General features: G+C 42.5%; 1 protein-coding gene across 1 annotated transcript in view; it reads left to right on the plus strand.

Moving 5' to 3' along the window:
• LOC142498007 (uncharacterized) overlaps positions 1–13,214 on the plus strand; it is a 139,509-nt gene that overhangs the window by 8,502 nt on the left and 117,793 nt on the right. The window contains exons 4-14 of the mRNA XM_075606516.1: positions 7,445–7,543; positions 7,640–7,813; positions 7,901–8,056; positions 8,381–8,501; positions 8,795–9,012; positions 9,173–9,424; positions 9,537–9,671; positions 9,813–10,013; positions 10,426–10,605; positions 10,683–10,874; positions 12,512–12,736. Coding sequence (XP_075462631.1) covers positions 7,445–7,543; positions 7,640–7,813; positions 7,901–8,056; positions 8,381–8,501; positions 8,795–9,012; positions 9,173–9,424; positions 9,537–9,671; positions 9,813–10,013; positions 10,426–10,605; positions 10,683–10,874; positions 12,512–12,736 — 1,953 coding nt within the window. The remainder of the gene's footprint in view (positions 1–7,444; positions 7,544–7,639; positions 7,814–7,900; positions 8,057–8,380; positions 8,502–8,794; positions 9,013–9,172; positions 9,425–9,536; positions 9,672–9,812; positions 10,014–10,425; positions 10,606–10,682; positions 10,875–12,511; positions 12,737–13,214) is intronic.

The raw sequence follows: 13,214 nt of genomic DNA on the forward strand, positions 1-13,214 counted from the left end.
ATACTTTTTGAAAGACAATCTATCATCCTGAAACTCGTCAGTTGCCTGAGATGGGTCTAAAGGACCCCTGTCATCCAACGGAGGAGGTTCAGGGCGAGAGATTGGAGGGTATGTAGGCCTCCCGAGTGGTGGGTGAGGATGGGTTAACCCCTTAATAACTGTAGCGGTTAATAACCGCTATGGTATTAAGGGGTTAGGGGACATTACATTGGCTATTGTGATTGTTGTGCATGTTTTGCAGCACCGGAGAGGCATGGGCAGAATGAAGATGAGAATGAAGATGGCCTTCATCGTGAGTGCCTGTAAAACGTAAGTGTCAATTTTTTTATTGTATTTATTGTCTTTTATATGTATTTTAAATGGGCAAATGCATTATTATCCATATGTGGATAATAGTAATTTTGCCCATTACTGTACTGTATGTGTTAGGGAGCGGGGGGGATGTGTGTTGTTTATTGGGGGCAATTGTCCCCAATAAACATGCTAATGTGCCTTAACCCCTTCATTGCCTTAGCGGCTATACGCTAAGGTAATGAAGCACCATTAATGTATTTTTAATAATAGTGTGCGGGAGCAGGGGGTCCCCTGAGCTGAACCAAATTGATTTCTGCATGGGGTCTCTGAGGCAGAAATCAATGCGGATCAGCTCAGGGGACCCCTTGCTCCTGCACACTATTATTAAAAGTACATTAAAGCAGCTTCATTACCATAGCACATAGCCGCTACGGTAATGAATTATTGTTTATTGTTATGTGTGTTTTAATACTAGTGTAGATGTGCAGGGGGTCTCCTGAGCTGAACCGCATTGGTTTCAGCCTCGGGGACCCCCTACTTCAGGAGATATAGGCCCCTTTATGGGGTGCCGGTATCCCCTGCAGAATGTAAATATCCCGGTCACGTGACGCTGGAGCTTTAAACTGCAGGGGATACCGGCACCCCATAACGGGTCCTATGTCTCCTGAAGTATGGGGTCCTCGGACCTGAAACAATGCGGTTCAGCTCCGGAGACCCCCTGCTCATGTATACTATTATTAAAATGTATTTATTTAGTGTACGATCGCCTGTAACAGCCTTACATGGAGATGGCAAAGCTCCATGCTAATGTTACAGGCGGCTTTTTTTTCTATCAGCTAGCGAACGGAGAGGTTCAGAACGCTAGCAGGGGGGAAAAAAGCAACACGTACGCTGTGGCTGTTCTGATCTATTTTGAGCAGGTACGTTAAAAAAATGGCCTCAAGGCCTTAGTGCATCGCGTCCCCGGCTTCACTTTTTAATGAACCCGGTTTTTGGCCAAATCAGAACGCAAAGCCATTGAGCTAAGTGCATAGCCCCCTAAGTGAGGTGTTCCATTACATCCTTGACACTATCTACAATAATGATCCAGGATGTTATCTCTCAGGCTGCGGTCCCAGTGCGTTCTACAGCGCATGCCTGTGAACACAAGCACCACCCCCCAATCTATCCGGGCCCAGTACATGCGTCGGCGCACATTTAGCAGCCGCGCTGTACTGCAAGTTTTCACACATACAATTTTTTTGTATGTGGAACTTGCAACGGAGGCGTGTCCAGCCAGTGGTCCTGCAAATGAGTGCGAACCAACCGCGTGAGGTCATGGCCACGCCCCCACAAAACCCCTGCCACGCCCCCTCCCATCGCAAACTCTCCCTCTCTCCCAGGACCACGATCTGTGGTGAAGCGTTGTGCACCCGACGCCCCCTCCCCCCCCGGCGGGCGCGAGCGCTACTGAAAGCACTGGAACTGCAGCCTTAATAGGCAGAACGGGCTACTGTGGGGTTGGAGCCTTCAAGAACTAAATTCCTGCACTTTTTCTTCTGTTCGGGAATGGAGTTTCTGTTAGAAATGTACCACAACGTAACAAAATCCCAAACTCATTTTTTATAACATTTGTTTTAATAGAAAAAAAGGCAAAAATGGGACTCTATGCTGCACAGGATGTCCGCTCTCAGCTGTGATATTTTGGTAATGTCATCTTAAAGGGCCTGAAGCATATCCTTCCTGATTGGCTGGCTTCCATCACTTTTGATGATGTAACATCCTTAAAACAAATCTATCACATGGTACACCAGACAATCGGATTGAGGGTGTACCATTTGACACTCAAATGTGACGTCACAGGACTTATATATGCCACATAGAAGCAACATTTTCATACTTTTATTGTCCTAATCAAGTGTAGCAGGGTACCCTCCCTTGCCTCCTCCCTGACAGTGGTCCCATCGCGTGGCAGGGTTTATTGAGCTGTGTCGGCCAAGTTGTTGCTGGCGCAGCCACATATATATGGACTGTGTGTAAGGCAGCAGCCATCTTGAGGTTGGCGCTGTGGGAAGAGGAGGTCCTGCAATTTAGGATTTCCTCCGCAGACGGGAGACGGCGAGGTCAGTCCTGACAGATCTGTCAAAGGGAGAGCCAGGCAAGCCCCCTTGACTAGGCCAGACACGTTCCCCCTAGGCACCAGATCGTACTGCACCGACACACTTTATTCGAGCAAATACCCGGTATGTACCTGGCAGATACCTGGAATGCGCCGCTCCTCACCTCTGACAAGCCCCGTTGCATTTGCCTTCCCAGCCTGGGTTCATGCCTGGCTGATGGGCGGCTGATCTGTTAAATGATAATGATTAGGATTTAATAGGCTGCAATGCTTCGCGTGTCTACCAGATGGCATAAATTCATGAAATGTAATGCAGTATATATATATATACTGTGCAGTATTGCAGCCAGCGGGAATAAAATGCTTCAATCCCTGCTTGGAAAATAACTCAATGCACTCGGGCAGAAAACAGTCACAAACCTCAATACACCCGGGTATACCCGAATTCGTGGGACTAGCCAAGCTCGAATAAAGTGTGTCGCCAGTGTATACCCTACACGGTAGTGGATGTATTATACGGACGGACCATAGTAAGGGACTCACCCCTTAGTATACAGATGACTCAGCGGAGCAGACGAAACTGCAGCGGAGGATTTCCCAGGCCTTGCGGAATCACGGACGCTGTGCTACTGGACATAAGGCGAGAAGGGGATTGTGTTGAAGACCCTGCATCGTGGGACCATGCTTGCCGCCTGTCTACAAATCCCCTGGTGTACTCGAGAAGCCAGGAAGGTACCACCACGTGCACCAACAACACATCGGGAGGGTAGCACTGCCCTCACATATATCTGGGTGTGGCTATTTGGAAACACTATTGGGTTTTAGGTGCCAAGGGAACCCTCAGTACTTTTGGGGACGGTTATTGTGATTGTGTATACTGTATTGCTGCGACTATGGGACCATAGTAAATAGGTTGTATATATACTTTGTTGTGATTGTGGTTTTTGTAAGTAGACAAAATTGGTATACCGGTTCCCGTGAGGGGCTATCCCGCCAACGCAGGAATCCTCGCGGGTGGAGGCATGCACCAGCCACCCCAGGCTCCCCAAGTGAAGATGCTTAGGCCTCTTGTGAGCCAAACAGGTAGCACCATAACACCTATAACACACACTTCTCCCTGGGGAGGAGGGAAGGGGTGTTACACATGCAAAACCTTTGTGCCGCACATAGCACTGTACACACTGACTGGATATCAGCCCTGACTATAGGGACATTAATACACGTATAATCTGTGCAGCAAAATTAACATTAAATTAAGTCAAACATTCAAAATTAAAATGCTAAGAGAGTCACGCAGGGAAGCGGCTGCTTCCCTAGCACAGACTAAGATGTGGAAAGAGATCATATTAACACAAAAACTATGTTAAAACGAATATTTTATTTAAGCACTGATAACGAATTGTAGAGGGTTTTTTTTGTTTTAAACACAACTGGTAATACTTGAACAATATATGTGTACCAATGTTGAATATTTGTTGTGTCTCTCCAAAACAATAAAAAAAATTGAAACAAAAAAAAAAATTAAAATGACAAAATCAATTCAAAAGGCCTGAATACTGAATTAAAGAAACATTCACCAATCAATTCTTACTACTGTAGATTAAATTAATGCCGGGCATTAGAAATACAGAATACTTTATCACAACATGTAAGCAATAATAAAATAATGCAGCACAGTGTATCATGACATACCAAAAACATGACCCTTGACATTGAGGGGAGAGATAGGTGAGAGAGTGACCTGGGATGGGGGGAAGAGAGTGACATGGTGGGGTATGTGACATAGAGGAGTGAGAAAGTGGCATATGGGAGGGAGAGGGTATCATGGAGGGGAGAGTGAACATGACGGAGAGTGCTTGACATGGGGGGTTGACATGGAAGGGAGAGAGTATAAATATTGAGAATGAATATGGGGTTATGCAGATGACATATGGAGGAAGTAGGTGACGTGGGGGATAGTGACATTTGAAAGGTAGTGAGTTTAATAGAAGGAGGAATGGGTGACATGGTGGAGGGGCTCTACAGTACCTCTCACTCCTTGGTGTACAGGGACACATTGAAACTCTGTTGGGACCTCCATGGGGGAAGAGCATTCTATATTGGGGCAGTTTACCCCCCCCCTCTACTACTATAGAATCACCACTGTCTCTATATTACCTCTCTCTTTGTAAACCATAATTCTCAAAGTGTGTTCCTATACCCGTTTGTTTTTAAGGACCGCAGCACTGGGTTGAATGCCCAAAGTATAATTAAAATGATTTATACCCCCTCAGAGAGAACCAGCCTTTCTGGTATATGGCCACTACACAAAGAGCTCAGTTCCTCTCACCCTCTGGGTCACACTAACATGACTGCACCGACACACTTTATTCGAGCAAATACCCGGTATGTACCTGGCAGATACCTGGAATGCGCCACTCCTCACCTCTGACAAGCCCCGTTGCATTTGCCTTCCCAGCCTGGGTTCATGCCTGGCTGATGGGCGGCTGATCTGTTAAATGATAATGATTAGGATTTAATAGGCTGCAATGCTTCGCGTGTCTACCAGATGGCATAAATTCATGAATTGTAATGCAGTATATATATATATATATACTGTGCAGTATTGCAGCCAGCGGGAATAAAATGCTTCAATCCCTGCTTGGAAAATAACTCAATGCACTCGGGCAGAAAACAGTCACAAACCTCAATACACCCGGGTATACCCGAATTCGTGGGACTAGCCAAGCTCGAATAAAGTGTGTCGCCAGTGTGATGTCACACGTAGTGATGTCATATAAACCTGACCCATTTCACTCAACTGAGCTTTTTCAAGGGTGGGCAGGCATGACATGATAACCAAATTATTCATGCATTAATGCCTTGGTGATGAAGATGGATGTAAGCAATTTAACCTAATATTAACCTAAAATAATGCTAGATTAATCATAATGCCAATAAACTAAGGCAAATAAACTAAAATTAACCAAGTGTTACTCCTTAAATAACTTAAGTTCTGTTTTCCCTGACCATTAGTGCTAATGATATGCAACAAAGACGTTCCTACTAACATTAGAGAAGGAATTTAACCTGACGTTAATTGATGTATTACCTAAAGGTGGCGTTGGCTCCCTCCAAAGGAAGAAATACTGTATTTGTTTTGCAAGAAAGATACCTGGGAAATATGCTAATGAGGATATGCAAAGTATATTCATATGCCTTGTTCCCAGGTATCTCAGGTGTGCTCCCATTTTGTGCACAGGTGTCTCTCCACATGTAGAAATGTGTATGAAAGACCTTTCTCTCTCCCCCATATAGATCTCCTACAGTTGTGCTTTTATTGACATTGTGTATATTATATACTTTAGAATTGTTCCAATTTGCTAATTTCTTGCTTGGAATCATAGATTGTCATTTATAAGAAACCAGCGTCCGCTGGCTAAGAGTTTTTTTTTAGTATATTAGAAATGTCTACGGACTAGTGTGTCCCTCACGTTCTTCAGTGCCTGCCTACCAGACGTGGTGTTGGATTCAGAATCTCAATTAAGATATTATCCTCAAACAAAATATGCCAGTGTTATCTGAGAAGATTTGGGATTCTATTCCACTCTCTTTTCCTACAAGTCTTTTGTCATCGTGTTGTGCTTACTGTATCTGTCCTGTCGTTGGTTATCCCTTGGTATTATCTTTGAGCTGTTACAGTATATGAATTTTTGATACAATTCTGACTGTACCCACATTCAAGGAACATCTCTCTCATAAGTCGAGTTTGTTTTATAACTTCTGATTCATCGGAACTGTTCCTTCTGACTCTTATGAACTGTCCAAATGGGATTCTATTTAGCAACTGTTGTCTGTGTTGTGTATCAGTCTTTAAAAGGCTGTGTGTTGCCATTTTTTGCTAAACATAGTGGTTTCTATAATGCCACTGCATATCTAATGCCAAAGTCCATAAAGGCTACTTTCTCATACAAATTAGAAAAAAAATGGGGAAACAAAATTCACACGTCTATGATGTAAAAGAATGGAAACAAACATTTAAAAGGGATATTACCATTTTTAATAAGGTAGGGTATTCCAACATTATCTTGTAAAATTATCCATCCCTAAAATTGTAAGTACAGTAGCTCTTCTTCTGACTGGGAATTTTCTGAAAATGAAGGCATTCCCACTGATATACTGAAAAAAGACAGTCCCTTCAAATGAGAAAGCACAGGCATTTTGTAGACCAAGGACTACAAACCTCAAACTTGGTAACAAACTGAGACAGAGGTCTCAGAGACAGAATCACTTAGGGCATTGTAACAGGGGGGCAGAAAAAGTCTCCAATCAGTAAATTGACATAATGGAAACCCTATGATGATGATTCCCTTGTAGTAAAGTTAACTGATGTCCATTTAATCTGACCTAGCATTATCATGCATACTTTACATCACAGTAGTGCGACTCAGAAAATGAGGGGAACTGAGCTCTGCGTAGCAGTGGTCACACACCAAATCAGGCTTGTTCCCCTTAATATATTATCTGTGTAGGGCTACGTCAACCTAGTTATACATTCAGCATTTACCCCCTTTCTACTTACTAAGCGATAATATAGGGACACACTGTATCATTTTTGCAGATAGTCACAAAGATTTCATGGGTCACTTAACTTAGTTTCTATTATATAGCCCTCACTTGCTGACAATATTATTGTCATCTACAGTAGTCCCGGGTGGTGCACGGGGATACCGTTATATCTTTAACTTAATGTCAGGCTACTTGGTCCAAACTAATACAGTGTTGCACTGAGAAAATAAGAAAGGAAACACAATGTTAACAGTTGGGGACAATTGCTTCTATTGGCATCTTATTCTTTATTAAAGGTTATGTTTATTCACATTGGGTTTTAGTGCAGTCATATTGATCTTTTCTTCCTATATTATGATTTCTAATTAATTTGAATGACCCTTAGCGCTTCCAAGGGAAGAAGACACCTTTACAGGGTACTGAACAGAGGTCAGAAGACAAGATTTAAATAAAAGTGTCAGGGAATGGGTTAGGAGAATTTCTGATTTTCTCCACTTTTTCCAGGACTTATATCCTCGGCACCTCTTTCTCTAGTTATGGGAATGTGCCCATCTGGAACATTTTGTCCCCAGGGATCATCTCTTCCCATTCCTTGCACTCCAGGTATGTAGGTACTACCTTCTGTGATTCTTCTGCTCTGACACCAATGGGATCGAAATGACTCCCCTGAACCGAAACCTTCCCTGCTTATATTTTCAGGTAATTATTGTGCCTACTCAGAGTTGGCAGCCGAGTCTGGGCTGTGCGATGCTGGTTATTACTGCTCAAAAGGATCCAACCTCCCTAACCCACAAGATGGGAAAATTGGTAATGTCTGCCCCCCTGGACACTTCTGTATTAGAGGGAGTTATTCTCCATCCCCATGTCCACCAGGTCAGTTGTAGCCCCAATCTCTTCCCAGTCTATGTATTGCCACTACAGTGCAGATTTCACTTAAAAATATTGTGTTTATATCCACAGGTACCTTTTTGCCTCTTCCTGGTGCTCAGTCTTCTCAGAATTGCCTGCCGTGTATAGCCGGATGGTACTGCTCACACTGGGGTTGCATTTTACCTGAGAGCTTGTGTAATGAGGGCTGGTATTGTCCAGTGGGATCTCTACAACCTCAGAATCCAGGTAGAAATGTCCCCCTTTCTGCTATTTAGCAATATACAGTATGTGCTGTGAAAGAGACTGGGGACTTTATATGGATTTATGTTTTTAAGTAACATATTGGAGTTCATGTAAAGATTTTTCTGGTTGTACAGTAATATGGGTGTAATTCTAGTTAACAAAAATATCCCCACTGGTGTCAAGGATTAAAATCCTTTTACTGTATAAGTAACGGGGTCTTTTACAGTGACACAAAATGATTCACTAGCTTTACACAGTTATTCATCAAGGAACCGTTGATACAGAGAACCCATAGAGGTAACAGATGTTTTTTTCTCTTTTTGTCAGACCGCCTTTGCCCTATTGGTCATTACTGCCCAACTGGCAGCTCTGAGCCCAAAGCCTGTCCCATGGGGCAATACCAGGATAAGACGGGAGAAAGTCAGTGCAAGCTATGCCCTGTTGGGAAGTATGTGCTCATATTTAATATATTTTTTTAAAGCAATAGAATAATAAAGCCTTCAATCCCCTTGGCAGCTGTGAGGCAATCCTATAATTTTCTTCTGGAATAGGTGTTTTGAATACTTGTTGCCGAGCAATAATGCAGTCCAGATCAAGTTGTGTGTTTGTATCTGTGATCAGTCAGCCTCTGCTTCTTACAGTATATAGTACATAAGCATCCTTCTATTAAACTGGGAATCTATGCTGGGGTCACATGTTGTTGTTCCTGGGACCTGGACTTCAAACTTCATCTCTTCTCAGGTTCTGTGACCTTGTGACTCAGGTGGCAGGATCAGAAGAAATGTTTCCAGCAGATATGGTGAAGCCAAAAGAATGTCCTGCTGGATATTTTTGTGTGCAAGGAACAGAACACGAGTATCAACATCCCTGCCCAGGTGGCACTTTCAGTAATATAACCGGATTGGTGAGCCATTCAGGCTGTGCTCCCTGTCCAGGAGGCAGGTTCTGTGCTACTCCAGGTACATCATTATTCCATAATTACCCTGTGGAAGCACTTTACTAGCAAACTGGAAGAATACTCTCAATATGCATTTTGCGTACATTTCATCTGGGGACTGTTAGATATGTTTTAGTCTTATTTCACAGCTTTAATTACAGAATTCTTATTTATATTGCCAGGGCTGTCATCCCCCTCAGGACTTTGCCTCTCAGGTTTTTACTGTTCCCTGAATGCACAAGTGCCAAACCCTACAGGTGATGGAACTGGAGCTCGGTGCCCTCCTGGATATTTTTGCCCAGCTGGGAGCAGTAGTCCCTTCCCGTGCCCTATGGGGACCTTTCAACCATATCAGGGGATGTCTTCTCACAACTCATGCCTCTCTTGCTCTGCAGGAAAGTTCTGCAAAGGTGAAGGATTACCAAGTGTCTCAGGTCAGCTACTCTAATTGGCTTATATCCATTTTTGACAATCATGTGTCCTCTTAAATTCTGGTACCCAGATGAAATTAGGTCAGAGCTAGCTGTATGTTTTCTTTTCTATTAGGGAATTGTTCAGCTGGATTTTACTGCGTATCTAGAGCCATTGTTGAGTCACCTGTTAATGGTATAACTGGGTCTTCGTGTCCAAAAGGCCACTATTGTCCATCAGGTGTTTCTGCTCCCATCCCTTGTGATAAGGGTGAGTCTTCCTTCAGTATCTGCAACTTTCCTAGAGAAAGAAGCTTTATGCTTCACTGACATATATTTGTTATTGTACTCCTCTTTAATTTTTTATCTCTTTATATATAACATTTCCTTACCCCTTTGTCTTTATTTGTAGGGTTCTTCCAAGACCTGGAGAGAGCATCCAGCTGTAAGACTTGCCCTCCTGGATTTTACTGCAGCACATCAGGGTCCTGGGGAGTTATTGTCCCTCGGTCATGCTTAGCAGGTCACTTCTGTCCAAAGGGAAGTGAATCTGGTGTGGAGCACAAGTGCCCACGTGGAACATACAGTCCAAACAGTCAACTAATGGCGGAAGGTCTGTGCACCCATACCCTTCCCCATTGGTGCCTCTCACATCAAACTTTGCTACAAATTATATATGCTCCTTACCAATAAACACAAATATATTTACTTTTTATTTGTTGCTGGTGCTGAGTGTGAATTGGGCTCATTAACAGATAACTGAGCAATTGTAGCTCAATACAGAAATAGTAATAAGCATCACCTTGTGCTTCAAACACTTCAAAAACAACTAATTTTGGCTGTAACTATCAGCCAATTACATGAAAATCAAGCCAATCAAGGAAAAAATGATATATGAACATAATTTGATTCTTGGAGTTTAGAACTGCAAGATGTGCATAATACAATAAAATCTCACTTATCCTAATCGGAAAAGTTGACCTTTCTTTTGCCAATACTTATACAGCTCTCGTTTTTCATTGTAGCTGAGTGCATATCCTGCCCTGCTGGTTTCTTCTGTGCTGGTGAGGGAATTACAGAGCCAACTGGACACTGCCTGCCAGGTTACTGGTGCATTGAAGGGTCAAAGATCTCAAACCCCACTGATGGAGTGACAGGCAAAGTCTGCCCAAAGGGAAAGTACTGTATATCAGGAAACCTCTCAGGTAACTGGGTCACAGTGTGTACAGTACATCAGACGCAAATGCATGTGCTGTGTGAAATACATTTTGGTCTCTCATAGGAGATTGCCAGGCTGGTTATTTCTGTGACTTTCATTCAACTCGACGTGATCAAAAGCTTTGCCCTCCTGGATTCTACTGCCCAAAAGGCACGGAGACACCCCTTCCATGTGACCGTGGCAGCTACGCCTCTCACAGTGGGAGCAAAGGTCCTGAAGACTGTCAAACTTGTCCATCCGGATACTACTGCAATGGTACTTGTTACTAGCAGGCCCATGTGCACTGGCTTCGAACATGATTTTGCCTTTTTTTTTTGAGACTTATTTTTTAATATTGTAAACGCGCAGTACTGTAGGAGCAGGAAACATATGACAAAATATTTACAAACAAACTTTATATGCAGGAAGGAAAGGTAGTCACAATAACATATTTAAACAGACACTTCCCAAGTAAGATTTAATTTTTGCATGTTGTAATACAGTACAATCCTGTAATACTAAGTAAGGGTGGGAACTTTCACTAGCGGTTTGGTTTAAAAAAAGTTTTGTTTTTTTGCCACACTTGATTGATTTTGGTTTTGTTAAAATTGATGGAAAAATCTCAATATATATATATATATATATATATATATATATATATATATATATATATATATATATATATTTTTTTTTTTTTTAAACTTTTGTGCATACAGTAAGTTTGAAAGTTTTCTTGTCACACACCAAAACATTTGCCAAGTTAATGGGGGAAAGAAATGAATCAAAGGGTGCACGTTTATCAGGTTCTGGCTTCTAAAGTATTTCGCTCAGATTTATACATTTGATTTGGATTTGGACATATGAAGGAACAGCCAAATGCACATTTTCTTAACCCGTCAACCTGCCCATCCTAACTTAATACAGTATTTATTTAGTACATGAGTCTGTGAGTTGTTAATATACAGTACATGAGCATTTGAGTCCACATAAATTACACAGTAACTTCAGGAATATTGCCTTAAAAGCTTATTGAGTATAAATGATGAATACTTTTCATGCAAGGTTTTTCAGTCGCACGCTTGGCAAAAATATATATTTTTAGAGATCTATAGACCTTCATACTATAAACTTTAATCTTACTAGAAAAAAAATCAGCACATTGCCCATTTTCCTATTAGTTTTTGCAAGGCAATGTGTAGATCCCAGATTGTGTAAAATAGCCCTCTAACTGCTCAGACAAAGATGTGGTGCAACTAAAGGACATAGCCAGGGCAGCCACATGTAGATGCAGCAGCGACGGTGCAGGAGTGAGAGCAACCAGGAAAGAGGATGCAGCAGTGGCCGGCGAGAAAGCACAGAGGAGAAGATAGGGACTGTCACCCACTGCCCCTTCCCTCATGTAACCCACTGCTCCTGCTGTCATCCACTGCCCCCCTCTTCAACCACTGCTGGCTCTGTCACCCGTTGCTCCCTCTTTTCATGCACTGCCCTCCCTGCAACACACTCCACCATTACTTCCTCCCTCTGTTATCCATTTCCTCCCATGTCACCCCCTCTCCTCCATATCACCCCATCACAGGTGTCATCACTTCTCCCCCCTTCCACATGTCACCCACTCTCCCCTCTGCCACTTGTAGTCTGTGTTAGTGTGTAGTGCAATCAGGTTATTCTGTGTCAGTGTAAAGTGTGGTCAGGTTACATATCAGTGTATAGTGCAGTCAAGTTCTATTCTATGTCAATATACAGTATTGTGCGATCAGATTATACTCTGTATCATTGCATACAGTGACACAGAGTATGTCATGACCACACTCTACACTGAAACAGCCATTAGTGCCCCACCACCAACCCAAAATGACCTACCAGACGCATCTCAGAAATACAGGGACTAGTGTATTTGTATTTTGTTTTAGGTACTGGAAAGACCAGCTGGGAGGGTCCTTGCTCTCCAGGATTCTTCTGCCCACCCGGGCAAATATCCTCGAGGCCACCTGCTTACCGTTGTCCTAGTGGCTTCTTCTGCACTGCTGGGTCTCCAGTACCTACATCATGTGAGAGTGGAACCTATCAGTCACAGGAGGGAAGAGAAACATGTAACATTTGTCCTACAGGATTCTATTGTGTTTCAGACAATGAAAGTGAGTAACTGGCTTAGTGGGCATAGCAAAGATGTGTATATAGAAGATGTTATTTGGAAGTACCAGGGATCACTATAACAGACACATAGTAATAGAATAGAACATTAAGTAGAAATTGAGTAGTGCACATTGATGTTTGTATTGTTACTCTCAGAGAATAACATGGGGCCTCAGGGAGTAAATGGAGATGTACAAACTATTCTTTGAAGTTTGCAAATGAGGTGACATTTTCTGGGGTGATCTGGCGACAAATTTAGCAAAAACAGCAAACTTCTCAAAAACAAATTGCCAAACATTAAAAGTCAGTGTGTAAACTCTGGTCCTTTATATACTGCTATTTTTGTTCAATTTGGGTGAAAAGTTGCGAAATTCTAATGAAACACAGTAGATGAAATTGTGAGCAATGTCAAATTTAGTCATAATTTAGCGAATATGATAAATTTAAGAGAATGTGCAAAATAAATTGCTGATATTTGCT

The sequence above is a fragment of the Ascaphus truei genome, chromosome 6 (genome assembly GCF_040206685.1).
Source record: "Ascaphus truei isolate aAscTru1 chromosome 6, aAscTru1.hap1, whole genome shotgun sequence".
Lineage (NCBI taxonomy): Eukaryota > Metazoa > Chordata > Amphibia > Anura > Ascaphidae > Ascaphus > Ascaphus truei.